General features: G+C 43.2%; 1 protein-coding gene across 1 annotated transcript in view; it reads left to right on the forward strand.

Annotated features, from left to right (window-relative positions):
- LOC110534850 (serine/threonine-protein kinase 32A) overlaps nt 1-17,500 on the forward strand; it is a 99,784-nt gene that overhangs the window by 18,142 nt on the left and 64,142 nt on the right. Inside the window, exon 4 of the mRNA XM_036934555.1 lies at nt 1,624-1,775. Within this exon, the coding sequence (XP_036790450.1) occupies nt 1,624-1,775 (152 nt within the window). The remainder of the gene's footprint in view (nt 1-1,623; nt 1,776-17,500) is intronic.

A 17,500-nucleotide genomic window follows, 5' to 3' on the forward strand; every position in this document is an offset into this window, starting at 1 on the left:
GGGGTAGGTGAGAAGACTCATGAGACCATTGGCTGACTAGTAAAATGCATGAGGGGGTACTTCATGGGTACTCTGGACAGAGCAGAATTCAGTTGGTGGCACAGTAACCAAAAAAGGTTGGGAACCAGTGGTCTAATCACTCACTTAGATCACTTTAATCACTTCCTTATTGAGTTGAAAGTACATGTACAGTAAACCACCAAATGATTAGAGAAATTCATCTGTATCAGTCCTGGTGAAAAGTTAGTCTGTTGCAGGTTGTATTGAAGCTGCTATTATGATTGGCTAAATGGCTATTATTATTATGTATATGTGTATATCTACACATTAAATAATCTTTTTTTTTCTTGACAAGGGGAACCTAGGTTTCCATCCAATTGGCGACAAGATTTTAATGTAAATATTCAAAAATCTCCACAAAAACAATATGCAAATTTTCCCACCAGAGATGTGTTTCCATCAAATTGACTTGTTGAGAATAAAAGGCTGTGAGTGATGACGTAGTGCACATAGAAAGTACTTTTTCAGTTAAATTTCCATGTACCAAATTCAAAAATACAAGTTAATTGGGTTTCCATCACAATTTCAAATCTACAGATGGTTTGTCACAAAAATGACCCCTCTTGTTACGTGCGCTCTAGCCAAAAGCTCGCAGAAACAGTAGGCTGGCCTACATTAGATTATTATGGATAAGTGCAAGATTGTTTTTATTCATTAAACGGTTGTCACGCCCTGACCTTAGAGATCCTTATTATTCTCTATGTTTGGTTAGGTCAGGGTGTGACTCGGGTGGGAAATTCTATGTTTTCTGTTTCTTTGTTTTTGGCCGAGTGTGGTTCCCAATCAGAGGCAGCTGCCTATCGTTCTCTCTGATTGGGGATCATACTTAGGCAGCCCTTTTTCCCACCATTAGGTTGTGGGATCTTGTTTTATGTTTAGTTACTGTTGCCTGACAGAACTGTGCATTTTCGTTTTCGATTTTGTTACTTTGTTTGAGTGGTTTTTGAATTAAAATCATGAACATTTTCCACGCTGCGCCTTCGTCTACTTTTTCTACCACCAGTGAGAGCCGTTACAACGGTAGCCAAGCAGCCGATCATCATGTCACTAGAACCTCAATATTTATTGTCACCTTGCACATTCACCAGCCTGTGAAGTTCATCATAATTTCATTAATCTGTAGCCTAATAAACTACATGGTTTTCCGAGTCGTAGTGGGAGGGCCACACACCATATCATCACATGACTCCAAGTTCACTTAGATATGATGGTTATTATATCAATATTTACAAATAAAAGTATTCCACCGCCATTTATCAATTAATTCATTTTACAAACAAAAGATCCCACCATGTCGAACGAACAAGTTGTCTATCGACAATTATGAATTTGTACCGACATTTCATGTTGTGACTTTTTTTGTTGTTGAGTCAGGTAATTAATGCGCATAGTTACTGTTGCAATAGAACAGTTGTTTTCAACTTTCACAGTCTGTGGATGCGCTTTCTTACAGCTTGTGTTTACATATAAGTAAAACAACACTGCAATGGTCAGTAAGAAACACATTCAGTAAACTCAGTTGATAGCATGATGAATGCACAGCTATTGTCTGTTTCCCTCTAGGTGTGCATTGTGCAGAAAAAGGACACAAAGAAAATGTACGCCATGAAGTACATGAACAAACTGAAGTGTGTGGAACGGAACGAGGTCCGCAATGTTTTCAAGGAGATGCAGATCATGCGGAACCTCGAGCATCCCTTCCTTGTCAACTTCTGGTAAGTCTCTGCGTGTGTGTGTGTGTGTGTGTGTGTGTGTGTGTGTGTGTGTGTGTGTGTGTGTGTGTGTGTGTGTGTGTGTGTGTGTGTGTGTGTGTGTGTGTGTGTGTGTGTGTGTGTGTGTGTGTGTGTGTGTGTGTGTGTGTGTGTGTGTGTGAGAAAGAAAACAGGATTGCCAGGAACAAGTGTTATGAGGATATTGTGGTTAATTATCTGTAGCGAGAAGAATCTCACCTTGAAAATGGCAGAAGCTTGAATGCGCTTGCCAATCTTACATCTATACGTGTTTGCCCAGCCAAGACATTGACGTCTAGAACGAGGAGGACACACAATACAATGAAGTAGAACAAAACCTCAGACTATCTCTATTTGTCTTTGAAAATCCTGTGGGTAGTGCCTTGTGTTGGCTTATTGAAGTAAGTACATTGTAAAGGTATATTGACGTTAGTCATCAAAAAACATATTGTCTTTACGTTGGTTGATCTCTCACTATGAATCACCAAGAATCACTATTAATCATTCACTTCACATTTATGACCAGTTGAATGCTTTCACAGCTCCAATCCTTCCACATATTTGCCTTATATAGAGATAGCCTCATAAAACCAGTGAGTATCGACCCCTAAAAAGGAGCTGATGACCACTAAAGCTCCTGAGTGTCTTTGGCACTCGATACAGCTCTTATCACCTTGGAGAGGTTAGCGTCTAAAAGGAAAGGCACTAACTTGAGACCAGCCGCTTAACTAGCTGTGTGTGGACTCGGATGAGAGAAGAGGCTAGTGGAGTGGAGGACTGAGGGACTGACAAGTGTGGCTAAAGAAGAAAAATAACTGCCATGCTTCCTGTAGTCCAGTTTGGGATTCAACCATTCAATGGCTCGAATGGCTGCTAATTTTTTAATTTTTGTATTGTTCCTCTCTTAGTTACCCAAGCTGAGGTAATTACTTCAGATGACTCTGATATTTATACACAGGCGAGGTTATTTGGGATTTTGCTGTTAACAGTAATGTGAAATAGTTTAGACTCGTTCCTAATTTGACATTGAAGAACTCTTATGCCCCTCTCTCTCTCTCTCTCTCTCTCTCTCTCTCTCTCTCTATCCTCTCTCTCCTCTGTCTGGAAATCTCTTCATTATTGCAGGAAGCATCGGCAGCTGGCAGGGACTCACTATCTATGACTGAATCTTTTAATTACTATTTGGAGGATAATAAGCAGAAACGTTCAGTAGTGGAGCCTGTAGTAGAAGAATGGAGCCGTCTGACAAACAAACGATGCTTGCTGTGTGGGACAACAAATCCAATAAAAAAACAGGCAGGAAGAAGGTCATGCTTTTGGCAGGGTCTTTAAACGCTTGGAGCGAGCTAGTGGAAGATGTCCCTGTAAGATGTGCTTAGGTCAGCTCAGCTGCCCAGTTGGTCAAGTTATGATTGTCCTGAGTGAAGAGCTCAAGGTCATGTCATAGTGTGGGAGATTACCTGCTGCACTCGCAGAGCAATCAGGGGACACGACAGTCAGCGTCCCCCTCTCCTCCTTTCCCCCTCTCCTCCTGCCCTGCCCCCCTCCCTGCAGTCACTGCAGTTGTGACTGGCTCTCAGATGAGGTGTTTGTATATGCCGGCCACTCAGCATAGCAACAACAAAGACTCGTTTCCTGAATGGCAGTGCAATTAGAAATCTATGAATGTGCCATCTGGTGTGTGTGTGCATGAGAAAGTAGTCCTGTAGTCCTGTCTGTAGTCCTGTAGCCATGTCTAGTCTCTGTCTGTAATCCTGTCTGTAGTCCTGTAGCCATGTCTAGTCTCTGTCTGTAATCCTGTCTGTAGTCCTGTAGCCATGTCTACTCTCTGTCTGTAGTCCTGTCTGTAGTCCTGTAGCCATGTCTACTCTCTGTCTGTAGTCCTGTCTGTAGTCCTGTCTGTGGTACAGTAGTCCTGTCTGTAGTCCTGTAGCCATGTCTACTCTCTGTTTGTAGCTCTGTCTGTAGTCCTGTCTGTAGTCCTGTAGCCATGTCTACTCTCTGTCTGTAGTCCTGTCTGTAGTCCTGTCTGTGGTACAGTAGTCCTGTCTGTAGTCCTGTAGCCATGTCTACTCTCTGTCTGTAGTCCTGTTTGTAGTCCTGAAGCCATGTCTACTCTCTGTCTGTAATCTTTTCTGTAGTCCTGTCTGTGGTACAGTAGTCCTGTCTGTAGTCCTGTAGCCATGTCTACTCTCTGTCTGTAGTCCTGTTTGTAGTCCTGAAGCCATGTCTACTCTCTGTCTGTAATCCTTTCTGTAGTCCTGTCTGTGGTACAGTAGTCCTGTCTGTAGTCCTGTAGCCATGTCTACTCTCTGTCTGTAATCCTTTCTGTAGTCCTGTCTGTAGTCCTGTAGCCCTGTCTGTAGTCATGTAGCCATGACTACTCTCTGTCTGTAGTCCTGTAGCCATGTCTACTCTCTGTCTGTAGTCCTGTAGCCCTGTCTGTAGTCCTGTAGCCATGTCTACTCTCTGTCTGTAGTCCTGTCTGTAGTCCTGTAGCCCTGTAGCCATGTCTACTCTCTGTCTGTAGTCCTGTCTGTAGTCCTGTAGCCCTGTCTGTAGTCATGTAGCCATGTCTATTCTCTGTCTGTAGTCCTGTAGCCATGTCTACTCTCTGTCTGTAGTCCTGTAGCCATGTCTACTCTCTGTCTGTAGTCCTGTCTGTAGTCCTGTCTGTAGTCCTGTAGCCTTGTCTGTAGTCCTGTAGCCATTTCTACTCTCTGTCTGTAGTCCTGTCTGTAGTCCTGTCTGTGGTACAGTAGTCCTGTAGCCATGTCTACTCTCTGTCTGTAGTCCTGTCTGTAGTCCTGAAGCCATGTCTACTGTCTGTCTGTAGTCCTGTCTGTAGTCCTGTCTGTAGTCCTGTAGTCATGTCTACTCTCTGTCTATAGACCTGTAATCCTGTCTGTAGTCCTGTAGCCCTGTCTGTAGTCCTGTCTACTCTATGTCTGTAGTCCTCTAGTCCTGTAGTCCTGTATACAGTCTGTCTGTAGTCATGTATGTAGTCCAGTAGTCATGTAGTCCTGTCTAGTCTCTGTCTGTAATCATGTAGTCCTGTATGTAGTCCTGTCTGTAGTCCAGTAGGTCTGTAGTCCTGTCTATAGTCCTGTAATCCTGTGTGTAGTCCAGTAGTCCTGTCTATAGTCCTGTAGTCCTGTCTGTAGTCCTTAAGCCCTGTAGTCCTGTGTACTCTCTGTCTGTAGTCCTGTCTTTAGTCCAGTAGACAGACAGACAGACAGGCAGGCAGACAGCTAGACAGATGCACTCTGTGTCCTGACCAGAGCCCGACTCAGCAGCACAGCACTCACTTTCATATTTGTATGTGTATTTGTTAGGGATCCCCATTAGTTCCTGCCGAGGTAGCAGCTACTCTTCCTGAGGTTTATTAGGGATCCCCATTAGTTCCTGCCAAGGCAGCAGCTACTCTTCCTGAGGTTTATTAGGGATCCCCATTAGTTCCTGCCAAGGCAGCAGCTACTCTTCCTGAGGTTTATTAGGGATCCCCATTAGTTCCTGCCAAGGCAGCAGCTACTCTTCCTGAGGTTTATTAGGGATCCCCATTAGTTCCTGCCAAGGCAGCAGCTACTCTTCCTGGGGTTTATTAGGGATCCCCATTAGTTCCTGCCAAGGCAGCAGCTACTCTTCCTGGGGTCCAAACACATAAAACAAAAGATAAAACAGTACATCATATAACATTATTACAATGTACATGTGTGTAGAGTACGTGTGTTGGAGTGTGCGTGTGTATTTTTAAATCTGATTCTACTGCTTGCATCCATTTTTTAAAATTTTACCTTTATTTAACTAGGCACGTCAGTTAAGAACAAATTGGTATTTACAATGACCGCCTACCAAACCCTAATGGTGAGGGCCAAAGGTGAGCCGCCCTATGGGAGATAAAACAGTTACCTGATGTGGAATAGAGTTCCACATAGTCATGGCTCTATGTAGTGCTGTGCGCCTCACTAAACAATAGATTCATTGCACTATAACGGTGACCAACGATGCCCACAAACTGTTAGGGCCTAAATATAGCTGTCCCAACTGCAGAGTCCCAACAGCAGTCCCAACACCTTACCACTGCTACACCTGGCTATCAGCGGAACCTTGTCTGGCAGAGAAACAGTTCCTTCAGCCTCATTTACTGCCTTTAAAAAAAACACAGCTGATATGGCTGACTTGTTTAAACAAATGTAGTTTCTACTGACAATTAATATGTACTAACAATGGCATAAGGGACGCCGAGCGCATAAGAGAACTGTAAGATAAATTACGGGGCCATATACAGTGGGGCAAAAAAGTATTTAGTCAGCCACCAATTGTGCAAGTTCTCCCACTTAAAAAGATGAGAGAGGCCTGTAATTTTTATCATAGGTACACTTCAACTATGACAGACAAAATGAGAAAAAATAAATCCAGAAAATCACATGGTAGGATTTTGAATGAATTTATTTGCAAATTATGGTGGAAAATAAGTATTTGGTCAATAACAAAAGTTTATCTCAATACTTTGTTATATACCCTTTGTAGGCAATGACAGAGGTCAAACGTTTTCTGTAAGTCTTCACAAGGTTTTCACACACTGTTGCTGGTATTTTGGCCCATTCCTCCATGCAGATCTCCTCTAGAGCAGTGATGTTTTGGGGCTGTTGCTGGGCAACACGGACTTTCAACTCCCTCCAAAGATTTTCTATGGGGTTGAGATCTGGAAACTGGCTAGGCCACTCCAGGACCTTGAAATGCTTCTTACGAAGCCACTCCTTCGTTGCCCGGGCGGTGTGTTTGGGATCATTGTCATGCTGAAAGACCCAGCCACGTTCCATCTTCAATGCCCTTGCTAATGGAAGGAGGTTTTCACTCAAAATCTCACGATACATGGCCCCATTCATTCTTTCCTTTACACGGATCAGTCGTAACGCCAAGATCTCAGGTTCGATTCCTGGGCCATCCATAAAATATAAGCCTACATGACTGTAAGTCACTTCAGATAAAAGACTCTACTAAATGGCATATATTGTTATTATCATTAAGCTGTCGGAGCTGGATTAACTCCTGAGCTGTTACAGTCACTGAAACTGTCTGGAGCAGAGACACTGATGGAAGAGATGTTGTTATTGAAGGTGAATTTTCTCTCTCACTGCACTGCACATCCTGTGGCGTGTATCACAAGTCAGGAATTCCTTCATTGAATACACAATGAAGATGAACCACGCGTTGAAGTGAATGAAGGGTTTAGCCAAAAATGCTCATTGGCATCAGTGAAGTAGTGAAGTGGCGTGCATCTTTTATTCGACATGCTTATTTTGTAGTTGTCTTAATGTGTCAAACACGGTTCTCCACTCTTTGTCCTTTACTTAACCAGGAAGGTCACCTGCATGCAGTAAACAAACCTATCATTAGTGTTACTGCCATACATGACATCTAGTTTCCCACTGGGCACAGACATCAGTTCAACATCTAGTTCTGATTGACATTTTATTGACTTGTCAACTAATGCAAATTCAACTTGAAATTAACAAAACATTTCACCATGTCATTGGATTTAGGTTAAATGTTGGGTGAAAAAATACGAAATTCCCTGATGTTCATGAAATCCAATCAGTTTTCCATATTGATTCGACTTAATCAAGACGTGGAAGGAACGTTGATTCAACCACTTTGCCCAGTGGGTTCGCTCTAGTCAACAATCTGCTGTACCTTGCATATCATACGACCCAGGCAGTAATCCACGACCCAGAATCCCTTTACTGCACACCACGGCCTGGCCTCTCTACATAACAGCACTGTCCACACATTCCCTGCAAACATCACATTATGTTACAGGACACTGATATGTCATCCTTCTGGCAGGTTCAGTTAGTGGAAGGTTACAGACCTGGGATGGTGTGGCCGAGGGGGAGGCAGCTCAGTGAACTTTAGGTGAAGCGTGTTAAGCCATAAGGCAGTGGCGTGACCATGATGCCTCACACCTTGTGCCTCCTCAGCGGGGGCTGCTGGGATGGGGCCGGGCTGGGGTGTAATTTCACCCCAAGGGCTGACGGTCGACAGCAGCTGAGGGAGCATTAGCCTCTGGCTGATGGGAACTGTCAGTCATCTGTTCTGCAGCGGCAGGCTTTAGTCAGCTACTTCTGAGAAGGCTTTAGTTCTGGTTGTGTGTAAGTGAGTGTGGGTGCGCCGTGCGTGTGTGCGTCTGACTGTGTAAGTGGATGATTTTGTACCTGAAGTTGTTCCGGTATTTCAATCAGCACAGTGGTATGGGTTGACTTTAAGTTGAGCAGAGCTATAAGCCATTTAATAGACTTTCTGATATTGATTCAAGGCATGTATTTTCTGTTAAAGTATATTCTCTGTCATAGTATGTACTATGACAGAAGCCAGCATTGTAAGCCAGCATTATGCCGTTGGAATATTTTAATTGGATTTGAAGCAATTATAGACACAATATGGGAATCAATTAAATATAAATTATAATCAATTTCCTGTAACAGAATATAGAAATCATGTTGTGCATTATGGGCTACCTTTTCAATACAGAAACCAATAACTGCACCTACTGTATATGCGTTATCAAAGCCCCCTTTTTCGGGACAAACATTAATTAGAACCCTCTGGTCAAAAGTCCATTACTTTTCTCTGTAGGTGATTCCACCCCACAAATAGCTTACTGTGAGATGTTCTGGTCCTAAATTGGCCTGAAGGGCATTTTCTGGTTACATCGAACTGCATGTGAGGCAGAATGAACTGACCTGGGAAGGGAGCGTCCATGCCAAGAAAACAAATCAGAATCCCAGGCTGGTTGAAGATAATAACCAGGTGGCAGTGAGTGCCTGATGGGGATACTAAATTACTCAAAAAATTATCATGTTTTTTTCCCCCTTTTCAAGGCATTCCTGACAAATAACAAAATGGTTGCCTCACACACTAGAACTCTAATGGAAACATTTCAATGTAATTTACCAATTGTCTCTCTCTCTCTCTCTCTCTCTCTCTCTCTCTCTCTCTCTCTCTCTCTCCTTCTCTCTCTTTATTTATTTCTAACTCTCTCTCTCTCTTTCTCTTTCTCTTTCTCTTTCTCTTGTTCTGTATGTAATTATTTTCCTGTGTCAAATGGCCACTTATTTACCGTTTTTCTCAATTGCTAAAACACAATTTCTGAAACCTTGCTCCATTTCCTGAAAACATTACAGTTTTTCTCAATTGCTAAAACACAATTTCTGAAACCTTGCTCCATTTCCTGAAAACATTAAACACAAAACCTCATCTTCAAGCACTATTTACATAACTTCTGACTCCTCTCACAAAATGAAACATTTGCCTCAAAACAGTTTTACCTGTGTTCAAAATCAAACAGTGCTCTCAAATCATAAACAAATTGATCAAAATGATTTACATTCTCAAGCAGTCAGTAAACAATACACCGAAAAATAGAAAACACATTGTTCAAAACATACAATTCTCAGGGAGAAGTCAATTTTGAATCTAAAAAAATATGAATATTTTTCCGTCATTGTGTTTTGATGAACGAAAACATGTTCTATCATAGTAGCTCAAAAGTGATCAGAAATGACTACTCTGCTTTGCTCTTTGCAATTTTGTTTTTTGTTCTTCCTCCTCCTTGTACCCCTATTTTTACAGTACTGTACCCTGCATCTCACAAACTTGTCCTTTGTCTCTGTGATACTGTAATTCTTGTTCTTTGTTGATATGAACCTGCAACCAGTCAAAATCTATTGAGCAGTCAGCACTGTTAATAAATGGAAAGCACAATGTTCAGGGCCATACAATGTGTCCACTGTACAGTATACAGCCTACAATGCACTGTACTACAGTATACAATACTAAAAGGGACAAAAATCAAAGGAGTAAACATGTGATCAATGTGCTTCTTCTTGTCTTTGGGCTGGGTCAGGCCAGAGCACTTCGTCGACATCACAAGCAAAATAGTCCCTCCTGAGGCAACGGGGGAAGAAGCCTCTTGTGTGCCGTATCCAGCCCTGACATGATTCCTCACCTATATCACCACAGGCTTAATCCATGGCTAGCAGCAGATTTACTCTGGTGTAGGTTTGTCTATCATACACTTTCCATCTCCAAGAGGAGAAAAACCCCTCAATCGGATTCAGGAAAGGCGAGTATGGAGGGAGGTTCATAAACTGCAGTTCATAAACTGCCCATTGATGTTAAACCATTCCTTTACCTGAGCAGCTCGGTGGAAACTGACATTGTCCCACATAGGTGGGAATGGGATTCTCATTTAGCTCTTGACCCTGCTGCTCTTGAACCTGCTGCTCAAATAAAATATATCTTAGATTGGCAATAAATCTTAGAAGGTGCTGGGTGTTATATGGCCGAGTGTAACATGGTGATGTAGAACACCATGGTTGCTGATAGCAGCACAGATTGTGACATTGCCACCTCGTTGACCAGGGACTTCAACAATGGCCCGCTGTCCAATCATGTTTCGGCCTCTCCTTCTCTTCTTTGTTAGATAGAAGGCTGCTTCATAGACAAATATGAACTCATGGGGTCTGTCCAAGGATTCCAAGTCAAATATTGTCTGTGTAGAAATACAATATACTGTATGTAGGATTTTGTAAGTCGTACAGCGACAGTGCTATACTGTAGAGTACAATTAGGCTTCTGATTCACATACATTGTATGTACGGAAGAGTAATGTCATTCACATAGTATGTGTTAGTACTGTAGACAATCTGGATTACAGTAAATGTTTCTGAATGTACACTTACTTGCACATACTGAGCTCGCAGTTCTTTCACCCTTGGTGAGTTGCGCTCAAAAGGTATTCTGTATACTTGTTTCATTCGCATCCTGTTACGATGGAGGACACGGACAATTGTGGAAATGCTCACACTGTCGATTCCCTGGAAGTGTGTGTTGTCTTGTATCACTCGTTCCTGGTTTTCTCTGAGTCGTATTGCATTATCTTGAAGGACCATGCCAAGTATAACGGCCTCTTGCTCCCGAGTGAAAATAGCTGTCCTTCCACCTGCATGTGGCAGCCTTGCAATTCTACAAAAAGTATTTGTGCAGTTACAAAACATATTCATGCAGTACAATACATACAGTGATTAACTTTACAAATGTCTATTGAAACAGCTGCATATAGAGTAGTACAGTAAATTTGCAATTGCAAAAATACAGTAGTATCCTGTACCTGTTCTCTTCTCTGAATGTCCTGACTATGGTGGACACAGAAAATCGTCTCAAATTGGGTTGCACTCTTAAGTCCTGCTTCCCTCATTGTCAGTCCATGGACAAGAACATGGTCTATAACTGTTGCTCGAATTTCATCAGATATTTCCACTCTTTGTCTTCCTCTTCCTCTTTCTTGCCCTCTTCCTCCTCCTCCTCCTCCTCGTCGCCCACCTCGCATACACACTCGTCCTCGTCCTCTCACATTGTTTCTCCTATCCATTCTCAGACTGTCTCCTTCCCACCTTCAACAACCTGTTTGCTCTCTGAACTGGCTTATATTGGTTGTGTCTCATCATATGAAACAGGTTCAATCAATTTTGAGTGGCTGTGTTCAATCAATGACATGTCTTCTTTATTTAAATTTGATTGTTGCCACTTGTGTTTACCAGTATGGATGACATGTTCATTAGAGTGCAGAATGTGTTTTGAGAATGAGAATGTGTTTAGAGTTTTGCTGAAAAGTCTAAGTGAGATCTGCAAATTGTGTTTTACCATGTGAAATGGTTTAAGGTATTGACAACAGACTGCATAATTAGCTAAATGAGTCCAGACAACTGAGAACTTTGTTCAGCCAATGGGTTTTAGTGTTTTAGCAATTGAGAAAAACTGTACGACCACTCAGGTCCGGGCGGGTCCGTGTCGAATCGTAATCACATAAAATATCACTGTCATAAGTATTAAATCCTTCTAACAGCTTACAAGAGAAAATTGGCTTTCGGGATATTTGTGTTTTGGCTGTAATTATAATCCACATAATAATTCACAATTCCTGTTCCTGCAGGATTATTTTCCTGCTGTAGCAAACTGGCTCAAATTAAGATCCTACATCTGTATGCATCAATATTCTTACATTTTTTTCATATACATAATATGCTGCAGACACAGTCACTTGTCGCTCATATAAACTATTGTTTTCTCTGCCACTTGTATGGCTCGTTAAGACTCTATAGTCTTAGAACTCAAGTGTGTTTGAATATGTATGAGTACGTTTCTGCAATGGCCTTCTGCCATTTTGGCCTCAATAAATAACAATAAGCAATCATCACATACCCAACTGTAGAAATGTGGCATGCATGGTGTGAGTCGGGGGCAGAATTTGTTTTTCTCCAACTTGTTGATCGTTAGTGAATGACCCAGAAGCGAAATGCCATTACCACATCTCAGATGAGCCCAGACTATTTCAGTCTAATTGCGATGGAGATGTGTTTTACTGAGTTAACAGGTTCATTGAATAACCCTGACACTGTTCAGTAATCACAGACAGCTAGGGCTTGAGATAGTGATTGTTATTCAGTTTTGTGGAGGGTGTGTGTGTGTGTGTGTGTGTGTGTGTGTGTGTGTGTGTGTGTGTGTGTGTGTGTGTGTGTGTGTGTGTGTGTGTGTGTGTGTGTGTGTGTGTGTGTGTGTGTGTATCAAATCAAATCAAATGTTATTTGTCACATACACATGGTTAGCAGATGTTAATGCGAGTGTAGCGAAATGCTTGTGCTTCTAGTTCCGACAATGCAGTAATAACCAACAAGTAATCTAACCTAACAATTCCACAACTACTACCTTATACACACAAGTGTAAAGGGATAAAGAATATGTACATAAAGATATATGAATGAGTGATGGTACAGAACGGCATAGGCAAGATGCAGTAGATGGCATAGAGTACAGTATATACACATGAGATGAGTAATGTAGAGTATATAAACATAAAGTGGCATAGTTTAAAGTGGCTAGTGATAAATGTATTACATAAAGATGGCAAGATGCAGTAGATTGTATAGCGTACAGTATATACATATGAGATGAGTAATGTAGGGTATGTAAACATTATATTAAGTGGCATTGTTTAAAGTGGCTAGTGATACATTTTTACATCAATTCCCATCCATTTCCATTATTAAAGTGGCTGGAGTTGAGTCAGTATGTTGGCAGCAGCCACTCAATGTTAGTGGTGGCTGTTTAACAGTCTGATGGCCTTGAGATAGAAGCTGTTTTCCAGTCTCTCGGCCCCTGCTTTGATGCACCTGTACTGACCTCGCCTTCTGGATGATAGCGGGGTGAACAGGCAGTGGCTCAGGTGGTTGTTGTCCTTGATGATCTTTATGGCCTTCCTGTGACATCGGGTGGTGTAGGAGTCCTGGAGGGCAGGTAGTTTGCCCCCGGTGATGCGTTGTGCAGACCTCACTACCCTCTGGAGAGCCTTACGGTTGTGGGCGGAGCAGTTGCCGTACCAGGCGGTGACAGGATGCTCTCGATTGTGCATCTGTAGAAGTTTGTGAGTGCTTTTGGTGACAAGCCAAATTTCTTCAGCCTCCTGAGGTTGAAGAGGCGCTGCTGCACCTTCTTCACAACGCTGTCTGTGTGGGTGGACCAATTCAGTTTGTCCGTGATGTGTACGCTGAGGAACTTGAAAGTTACTACCCTCTCCACTACTGTCCCGTCGATGTGGATAGGGGGGTGCTCTCTCTAATGTTTCCTGAAGTCCACAATCATCCCCTTTGTTTTGTTGACGTTGAGTGTGAGGTTATTTTCCTGACACCACACTCCAAGGGCCTTCACCTCCTCCCTGTAGGCCGTCTTGTTGTTTTTGGTAATCAAGCCTACCACTGTCGTCTGCAAACTTGATGATTGAGTTCGAGGCGTGCATGGCCACGCAGTCGTGGGTGAACAGGGAGTACAGGAGAGGGCTGAGAACGCACCCTTGTGGGGCCCCAGTGTTGAGGATCAGCGGGGTGGAGATGTTGTTACCTACCCTCACCACCTGGGGGCGGCCCGTCAGGAAGTCCACTACCCAGTTGCACAGAGCGGGGTCGAGACCCAGGGTCTCGAGCTTGATGACGAGTTTGGAGGGTACTATGGTGTTAAATGCTGAGCTGTAGTTGATGAACAGCATTCTCACATAGGTATTCCTCTTGCCCAGATGGGTTAGGGCAGTCTGGTTGCGATTGCGTCGTCTGTGGACCTATTGGGGCGGTAAGCAAATTGGAGTGGGTCTAGGGTGTCAGGTAGGGTGGAGGTGATATGGTCCTTGACTAGTCTCTCAAAGCACTTCATGATGACGGAAGTGAGTGCAACGGGGCGGTAGTCGGTGTGTAGTCGGTGTGTGTGTGTGCGTGTGTGTGTGTGCGTGCGTGCGAGCGAGTGTGTGTGTGCATGTGTGCATGTGTCTGTGTAATTGTGTGAGTGTGTGCGTATGTGTTCAAGAGTGAAAGGTGGTTATCATGAACTTACAGCATGTGTTTGCTTAGAGGACAGAATAACCCCTCTCATCTGAGCCTATACTGCTCAGGTTTCATGACCGTCCCACTTTGATGTAGTGGCCTGTGGGAGCAAGGAGAAAAATCCATCAGTGAAGCAGAAGAAGCAGAATTTCTACTAGTAAGGACTCTTGTGTTCACTATCGATTCCCTGTAGGAACTGCCCTCCCTCCTGCTACAAGCTGCTACAGCTAAACCAACCCGTTCATTCATGAATATTCTGACTGGCTGGGTCACGTCACTATGAAAGAAAAAACTTTTCACAATATAAGGAAAATAACCAGCTATTTCTCCTGCTGAAAAAAATGGGGCAATTAATGTCCCTCTCCTTGGGTAAGTTCTTGTGATAGCTACCAGACTCTCTCACTTCAGCAGACTCCGCTGAGACAGGAGGTATTTATCCAGCATCAGAAAGTGCTCAGCTCACACAGAGAGAGAGAGAGAGAGAGAGAGAGAGAGAGAGAGAGAGAGAGAGAGAGAGAGAGAGGGAGAGAGGGAGAGAGAGAGAGAGAGAGAGAGAGAGAGAGAGAGGGAGAGAGAGAGAGAGAGAGAGAGAGAGAGAGAGAGAGAGAAAGAGAGAGAGAGAGAGAGAGAGAGAGAGAGAAAGAGAGAGAGAGAGAGAGAGAGAGAGAGAGAGAGGGAGAGAGAGAGAGAGAGAGAGAAAAAAACTGCACAGCACTAAAGAGAGAGTTTCTTAGATCTGACTTAGATCCTTATAAACACATCTTAGTCATTCCAAAGAGATGTAAGTCCTCAGAATGTGTGGCAATCACACATCATAGTCTGCTTCTCTGCGGGTCATTTGAAACATTGACAAGAAGACATCCATGTGATTATTCTGCCACATGGTTTTGTTTTTTTGTAATCTTTAGCAGGACAGGGGCATTCTCAGACCTTTGTCCAACATGTTGAACTAGTCCACTCTTGCCTACAGTCACCCATGGGAAGACCTGTGTAGTCGTATGACTAGCTGTCGGTGAGAGAGAGAGTAGATGTGATGTTAATATGATGTTACATGTGTTTGATCTCATCTCAGGCGCTTCGGCTTCCCTCGGTGGCTCAGTCAACTATCCCATAGCTCCCCAACATACTAGACTGTCTCTTCAGAGGTACTTTTACATCTCACAATGGATCTCTTGAAGTTTTAAAGACTGCAGATTTGCAGAGGCCCCACCCCCACTGTGACACTGTTGTCTTTGGGCCTAACTTATTCTCCTCTGTCTGTCTGTGTGATATATGGGGCACAGGACTCTCCTGGCCATTCAGACGCATCATACACTGATTAGTGGGCAGCACCTTCTTTCCTTTTCTCGTTTCTAGAAATATGTTTGTCAGGAGAGGGGGCCATTAATCTGCTCTGTTGTGCAAATTTTTACGATGCTCTCTGCTGAATTTACAACCCTTCCTTTCCCACAAGGCACAAGGCTTTGCTGGCTTATCGCAGAGTCTTTCTTTCAAAAATCTATGCATCTTAGAGTAGAAATACACTATAGCAGCGCCCCCTGAGGGAATGATGTCAGACAGCCAATCTGCAGCTCTGTAACGTCTATACAAAACTATGACAGACCAGACACCGACAAAGTCATTCTACCTGAGCCTCTGGAGAGGACAGGGACGTGACTTTTCTCGGAAGGAAGCAAACCCCCCTCCGTGCTGCACTTAAATCAAATCAAATAAATTAGGGTGGGAAGTTTTGATTTTTACAGATACCCTCTCTGGCTCTGAAGTCATTGACATTCTGAGAGAAGCAAGCCCCCTTCCATCCTGCACTAAGGGTTGGCCAGGGGGTTCTCAGATACCCTCTCTGGCTCTGAAGTCATTGACATGTTGTCCTTTAACTGCAGCAAGCCCCCTTCCATCCTGCACTAAGGGTTGGCCAGGGGGTTCACAGATACCCTCTACGGCCCTAAAGTGAATTATGCTTCAAGTTGCCTCAGCATCAACTGAGCCGTATGTAGACACGCTGGAGTCTGTTCAATCAATCCTCATTCACAGCATAAAGCACCACCTCCCGTTAATTGAAGTGGGGCCTTGGGGGAGGAAGGTAGTCCGCAGACAACCATACTACTGTTTAGTTGAATGCCAGCCCATGATTGGTCTTATTCATGGAGAAAGCGAAGGCATGGATGCACAAATACACCTTTCACTTTCTTTGACATGTAACAATAGAATGTATGGATTGCTGACGTAAATGACTGCACTGAACTCAGAACCTTCAGGTAGGAAACTTCTCTAGAACCAAACGGCATATTGGCGGTGAGGGTGAGGGTAGGCAACAACACATCTGTTACGCTGACCCTCCATACAGGGGCACCTCAGGAGTGTGTGCTTAGTCACCTCCAGTACTCTCTGTTCACCCACGACTGCATGGTCTATGATACCGTCATTAAGTTTGCAGACAACACGACAGTGGTAGGCCTGATCATCAAAAACACGACAATGCCTCTTCCGCCTCTGGAGGCTGACAAGCCATGTCATAATTCTGACCCTGAACAGCGTCTACCCAAATCCATGAGACTGCTAAATACTGTAGTTAGTTAAATAGTTAACAACAATAGCAACACAGACTATCTGCATTGACCCTTTGTGCACAACTTTTTTGTCTCATCACATACACTGCTGCTACTGTTTACAGTTTTTCACTTTATTCCTAGTTATATTTACATATCTACCTCAATTACCTCGTACCCCTGCACATCGACTTGGTACTGCTACCTCTAGTATATAGCCTAGTTATCATTACTCATTGACTTGGTACTGCTACCTCTAATATATAGCCTAGTTATCACTACTCATTGACTTGGTACTGCTACCCCTTGTATATAGCCTAGTTATCACTACTCATTGACTTGGTACTGCTACCTCTAGTATATAGCCTAGTTATCATTACTCATTGACTTGGTACTGCTACCTCTAGTATATAGCCTAGTTATCACTACTCATTGACTTGGTACTGCTACCTCTTGTATATAGCCTAGTTATCACTACTCATTGACTTGGTACTGCTACCCCTTGTATATAGCCTAGTTATCACTACTCATTGACTTGGTACTGCTACCCCTTGTATATAGCCTAGTTATCACTACTCATTGACTTGGTACTGCTACCCCTTGTATATAGCCTAGTTATCACTACTCATTGACTTGGTACTGCTACCTCTAGTATATAGCCTAGTTATCATTACTCATTGACTTGGTACTGCTACCCCTTGTATATAGCCTAGTTATCACTACTCATTGACTT

This window comes from Oncorhynchus mykiss, chromosome 10 (assembly GCF_013265735.2).
Source record: "Oncorhynchus mykiss isolate Arlee chromosome 10, USDA_OmykA_1.1, whole genome shotgun sequence".
NCBI lineage: Eukaryota > Metazoa > Chordata > Actinopteri > Salmoniformes > Salmonidae > Oncorhynchus > Oncorhynchus mykiss.